Source organism: Vitis riparia, chromosome 4 (genome assembly GCF_004353265.1).
Source record: "Vitis riparia cultivar Riparia Gloire de Montpellier isolate 1030 chromosome 4, EGFV_Vit.rip_1.0, whole genome shotgun sequence".
Classification (NCBI taxonomy): Eukaryota; Viridiplantae; Streptophyta; class Magnoliopsida; order Vitales; family Vitaceae; genus Vitis; species Vitis riparia.
Window position 1 is genome coordinate 10430399 of NC_048434.1, and position 6588 is coordinate 10436986.

Genomic DNA, 6588 nt, shown 5'->3' on the forward strand with positions numbered 1-6588 from the left:
TTATTTTCGATAAGGAATTTTGAGACCTTGTTTTTTGGTACATGTGTACTTGTTTTATGTTGAAGTTGGAAAATATGCTTGTTGTAAATATTTTGATACATTTACAAATTTATGTATTAATTAACTATGTAGACATTAGTTCTTTATCATGATATTATTCCCAAATTTATTCAATTTATTTTGGAAGATATAGTTATTAATATTGAAGTTATTGTTTTGTACTTTATAAAAAATCATGCAGCCAAAATTATATATAACAGGACATACAAAATATATCATTTTAATAGGGGGATTTTCAATATTATTATCCACATAAGATGACACTTTTTTGAGTGTCAAAATAGACAAATGATATTTTGGACATACCTTGGCACTAGTGTAAGAGTTAACATAGGTAGATCAATAATGACGCTTTTCAAAGTGTCAATATAGATCAATCAACAATGACGCTTTATAACTCGTCAAAGATAATGAACATTAAAGATGACGCTTTAAGTGTCAACATTGAAAATTTGGTGGAATAATGACACTTAAAGAATGTCATGCTTTTGGAAAGATGACACTTGGATAAGTGTCAATGTAAGTGCTTTTATATATGACACTTTCTAGAAGTGACATGGTTGCCTGCACCCATTCCTTGACAGGGGCGAAAAGGACGCTTTCAAGAAATGTCATCTTATACATTTATTGACGCCTAAAAAGCGTCATTATTGCCCTTTTTTCTTATAGTGTTGTGCACCAACATTCTTCTTCAAGGATAGTCCTAGCTAATAAGAGCACTTACTCTACGAAACTATAATGAAAGTAGGAATATAAGACCTCCATGCACAAAAATAGATGGCTGCATAGTCACGTTCCTCTCTATGTGATCAATTTTTAGGATTGGTTCCTTCAAAGAAAGCTTGGCCATGGATGAATTTGTGGTCGGCATTAAAGTCTTTGAAAGGAAAATGAGATATGAATGAGCTGCAACGTTGTTTGCCAATCTCTCACATGATCACATTTGATGGAAACAACCAGAATAATACAAGAAACATAGTAGAAGAATCATCACCCATATCACACAGATTTTATGAATGCACAAGTTAGATTAACGACCTGAGACCCCAGAAAAAGAGGCAGTGGCATTGGAAGCGTAGTCCCAAGTGGACGCGGAAGTATCTCCGCCAGCTCTGTTATTGGAAGAAATGAAGGTGGGCCTGGTTGGGGGACCATGCTGAAGTGAGTCCTTGCTGTATAGCATAACAACAATTTCAGACATTGTGGGCCTCATGGAAGCTGATGATTGAGTGCACAACAGAGCAATATCTATGATTTTCTTCACTTCTTCTGCATCATATTCCTCAGGGTCTAAGCTCTCATCCACCAACTCCAAGTGATTGTCATTCTCGTACAGTTTCCATGCCTATTAACCCCATGATACCAAAATATGAGACTCAGAAACCTAAGCTAGAATAGTGGATTGATCACAACCTCACGAGTAAAAATGGAGCTCTTATCAAACATATGCAACATATTCAAATGGTGGGTACTTATAGGTATAATCACTCTCTCAAAGCAAGTTTCTATCAGTCGTTATCAAAGATGTGTAGATGAGAATTTTTAGTGAATTTTCTACTTCAAGAGATGGTAAAAAGAACATGATTTCGTTGGTAAATTACCCGTTCAAGCAAGAATTCAGTGACAGATTCAACCTTCATCTCGTTGCACCTTTGGCCGCTTATGATTTCAAGGACTACAACACCATAGCTGTAGGTATCAGCCTTCTCAGATAGCTGTCCATGGATTGCATATTCAGGTGCAGTGTAACCCCTGATGTATGAAAATTAGAATTATTAATCAGTGCAGATGGAGATGGAATATGAACAATAATGGTTCGTTTTCTTTGTATAGGATTTGGGGCAAGTATCTGCTCAAGAAACTTGCATGTTTGGCTGCAGGAACTTAATTTCAGTTTCAGATGAATTCAGAATGCCGTCTTGGTAAAGTTTAAGATGTATGGCTAGTTAACTGATTGTATTTAGTACGACTTACAATGTTCCAGCAAATTTGGTGCTAACATGACTCTGGTCCTCAGGTAGAAGCCTTGCCAATCCAAAATCTGCAATTCTGGGTTGGAAATCGTCATCAAGAAGAACATTGTTAGGTTTTATGTCTCGGTGTATGATACACACATGGAACTCCTCATGTAAATACGCAAGACCCCTCGCTATACCAACAATTATATTCAAACGCTGTTTCCAGTTGAGAGCCCCTCGCTTTTCTCCTGCATAAAAGAAAATTTTGGAACCTTAGCCAGATTGAACATCCGACTGAAATGGTGTCAAAGGAGAACAAATTAGGTGCCATTGCAGCAAATTCTCTCGATTAACCAATAGGCAAGGTAACAAGCATCTTGATGAACTCTTTTTTCCGCATTTCAGTTTGACTACTATTGTATAGTAATGGGCATCGACTTACGATTAGGAAGATGAGCTTAACTTACCAAATAAGAATTTATCAAGGCTGCTATTTGCCATGTACTCATACACAAGAAGTAATTCTGATTTTTTGCTACAACATCCAAGAAGACGGATGAGATTGCGATGATGAACATTACTTATAAGCTTCACTTCACTCTCGAAATTTGCCTTGGCCCTGTCTGTTTGACCTATAAATAGTTTCTTAACAGCAACAATTTTCCCATTCTTCAAATGACCCTGTTGAGAGATGGAATATGAAGTATGAATTCTTGCCCACAAAACCTCATAGATAACACCAATGAGGAACAAATGGATTAACTGCAACGAGAGACTACTATGCTATATGTGTGGTAAATTCATGTAATATGCATGTGATGAAAAAACCCCACACTACAGTTTGTTCTTTTATATTTCACCTTATAGACGTCACCAAATCCTCCCTCTCCAAGTTTATTTTCTTCACTGAACATCCTGGTTGCAGCTTTCAAATCATTGTAGCTGTAATTCACTGGGCCTTGCAACTCTGTCACACCTAATAAATCACCTGTTGTACAGGAAAGAAACTAAAGTTCTTTTAACTCCAATAAGAGAAAACCTGAAAATAGTAAAAGAAAAAGATTGAATTCTCAAAGGTTTGGCCTAAAGTGGGATTGCAGAATGAAATGCAGCATGTTAAAATATGTGCATGAAGTTTTGACTGTGCTGAAACTTCAGGCGAAATTTTCACCATATTGTGAAAATTTTGGCTCAAAAACTAGATGTTCAGTAAGACAAGCCTGGAAAACAGAGCACTAAAAAAAACCGTTGTGATATATGAGTTCAATTACCTGTAGAAGCCAGCTTTGCCTTTCTTGATGACCGATAGGTCCGATACCATAAAAGCAAAACTACGACAATCAAAATAATACCTACACCTCCAACCACTCCTCCAATAATCGCTTTCTTCTTGTTTGAACCTCCTATAAGAATGTAACTTCATCAAAATAATATGGTGAAACAATGCAGCATCAGCTATGGTCAGTTTTACACATCTAAGAATGATCATTATGGCAAGGAGTAAAGAAATAACAGCTGCATGAGGTTGTGTCCATGCATTATGGCAGTTCCTATAGCATTCTTATCTATGGACATGAATAGATGTGACTCCCAGAAAAGGAATTGCACCATTCAAACAATTAAACCAGGGATAGGAAAATCTACACTACAATTCAAACTAAAAGGCATGTAAAAGGAAAAAGAAAAAGGTCTCACCTTTTTGTAAGTAGGGTGTGATATTAGTTGTCTGGTTGTCAGCAAAGAAGGCCACATCTGAGTACCTCAGGAAACATCCAGCATCAATAGCCCGGCCGTTTTTACTAGGAAGACAACTGTTTATATTGCTCTTTGCCACTTGCAAGCAGTCTTGGCAAGCAGTCTGACTGGCTGTTTCAGCACATTGTGCCACCCCATACACTGTTGCACCACCACCACCAACCACTTCCATTTTATATGCCGCATAGAAACGATTAATCCTGGGTGTTGCAACTTCAAGATCTGCTATCAGTCCTTCTACTGCTGATTGAAAAGCAGTCACCTGCGATGCCGTGTCGTTCCCACAAATTGGAGCATTTCCAGCGAGAGTGGTTTGGTCGTAGAAGCTGCTGCTCTCATATCTTTAACAAAAGAAGCAGCTAATTAATAACTAGGAGGTATTATTCAACACCATGTAAAAGGGGACTCATCTTAACTAGCAATCATTCATGGCCTTAGTTGCTTCCAGTCATCCATTGTTCAAAGCATTGAGCTTCATCATTAGGAGAATTTTGTCCTACAAATGGGAGTTTTGAAATTTATGCATCCACTGAAATTACTCTATCCTTGTCTATGGGACAAGGGATTCTTGTGCACATAATGTTTTGATTTGCATATCATGTTTTGATTTGTATTGAGCCCATGTTCGGAACCTTGGAATTGAAATATGTATTTGGTTTGTTTATAAGAATAAGAATAAAAATAATATTCAACAACTATGTCCATGTCCACGTCCTCTTCCACACCTCAATCCATTCAATTTCCAACCCTATTCCTTAGTCGTTTCCTTTCATCTCCTTCACCTTCACGTTGTCATCCCCTTCATTTTTATTAAAAACAAAGACCAAAAACCATTGATGGATAACAACTACAACCATGACAACAATTATTATATTTGAAAACATTAAAAGAATTATGTTAGGCTTTGTTTGTTATTCTCACATTGGAAGACCCTTATGATCATTTTCATTTAAGGGTCAATCTCACTTTTTAATTAGGTTGGCACATTAGAAAATTATTCATGATACGTTGTTTGAATTTTTAATTACTAAGTAGATTAATTTGTGGATTAGTTAGAGGGCATGATGTAGCAAGAAATATTTTTTAATTGCTAATTATTTTGAAATTTGGCAACATCCTCTCATGGAATACTCTGACACATACTAAAGAAAAAGAATCAATTAATTATAATAATAATAATAATAATAATAATAATAAAATAATAATTAATATTAAACAAACTTTGATCTATGATTTGGGCCTATAATAATAAACCAAAGTGTATGATTTCCGGCTTCTTTCAATTTGCAATACTTTTCAAGATTACCTTTGTTAACTAAAAAAATTTATTAAAGAATCTAACCGAAAAAAAAAAAGTTCAAAAAAAAAAAAGGAAAAGAAAAATAATTGGAAGGTAGATATTTTTTCATTCAAAAAATATATATATTTGTAATTTATTTTTATTTTCCCAATTTCTTTTTTATTTTCATATTTTATTATTGGCAAAATGATGAATTCGAGCAAAAATCAGAGCATTTTTTGACTTAGAAAAGCAATGACCTGAGGAAGCAGCCATCGTAGATGACGCGAGCGCCGTTGGCAGCACCGCAGCTGCGGATGAGCGACTGAGCATCGGCGAAGCAAGCCAAGCAGTCCTCAGCGGACATGTAGTTTCTGCACTGCACCATGGCGTACACAGAGTCTCCACTCCTCGTTCTCTCTGCTGTGTCGAAGAGCGTGTTGTTGTTCAACTGCGTTTCGAGGTCAGAGAACGTGGCGTTGAGGTTGGTGTAGAAGTCTGATAGGTTGGTGACGTTGTATGTGCTGCATCCCTGGTTGAGAAGGTTTGTTTGTGGATCTGAAACAGCTGGGCTTATCAGCCACCACCACCATATTACCACTGCCATCAACGGCCTCAAGCCTCTGGACTCCATCTGTGATGCCTTCTCTTGATCAGTCCCCTGTGATCAAATATAGATGTGTATAGATTTTCATACAAAACTTGGAAAAGACTGCATATGGGTTGAGGAGATCATGGCCTTCAGAAATCAGGGGAGGAAAAAAGTAGAATGAGATTGCCAAAGATATAATAACATTCTTGAAATCATCGAAGAAAAAAATTATGTTATAGTCATCATTCATAAATTATAAGGTAATTAATGGTATTTTATATTATTATTAAAAAATTAAATAATTTTAAATATTAATTATGAAAATGTATCAAATTAAAAAACCATGGTAACAAGAATACTTAAAAAAAGATTTAGATTTTATATATAAAAAAAATTATCAAGAATATTTAAAGGAAATTTTCAATGGAATTAAAAAACTAGAAAGAAATTTCATTAGAAATTTTCAATAATTTTAATCATTTTGTAACAAAAACCTTTAAAATTTTTTTAAAGAATTCAATCATTTATGTTAGAAATATTTTTTAAATGAAGGAGGTGTCTTTAAGTCTTATTATCCTACAAATTGATCTCATTTATTTATATATTAGTCTCATTTTTTGTACTTAATATCCAAAAGCTTTAAAAGTAGATATTAAGATTTCCATAGATACAAAATCAATACTCTTATTTTTCTTTCCTTTTTCAAATAATAGTTAGAAATAAACTCTTTTATTTATGGCTTCTGTTTCATATGGGATATGTTTGGCTCTTGGAAAATTTGAGGGAAAATAAGAGGAAAAGAAAATAAAGAGGAAAAGTGGAATGAAAGAAAATGTGAAGAAAAATAAAAAATAAATTTAAAATTAATAAATTATTTTTATATACTTCTTTAAACTTATTTCACTTATTTTCCTCTATTATATATAAAGATTAAATAACTTTAG

The 6588-nt window shown here is 34.7% G+C and overlaps 1 protein-coding gene across 1 annotated transcript; it reads right to left on the reverse strand.

Moving 5' to 3' along the window:
• Positions 1-909: 909 nt before the first annotated feature.
• Positions 910-5812, reverse strand: LOC117912468 (cysteine-rich receptor-like protein kinase 3). The gene is made up of 8 exons (XM_034827048.1): positions 5313-5812; positions 3714-4114; positions 3290-3421; positions 2879-3006; positions 2486-2699; positions 2035-2266; positions 1662-1812; positions 910-1405 (listed from the first exon to the last, which is right to left on the reverse strand). Exons 1-8 carry the CDS (start codon positions 5684-5686, stop codon positions 1091-1093), a joined length of 1947 nt encoding a protein of 648 aa, XP_034682939.1. The 5' UTR covers positions 5687-5812; the 3' UTR covers positions 910-1090.
• Positions 5813-6588: the final 776 nt, after the last annotated feature.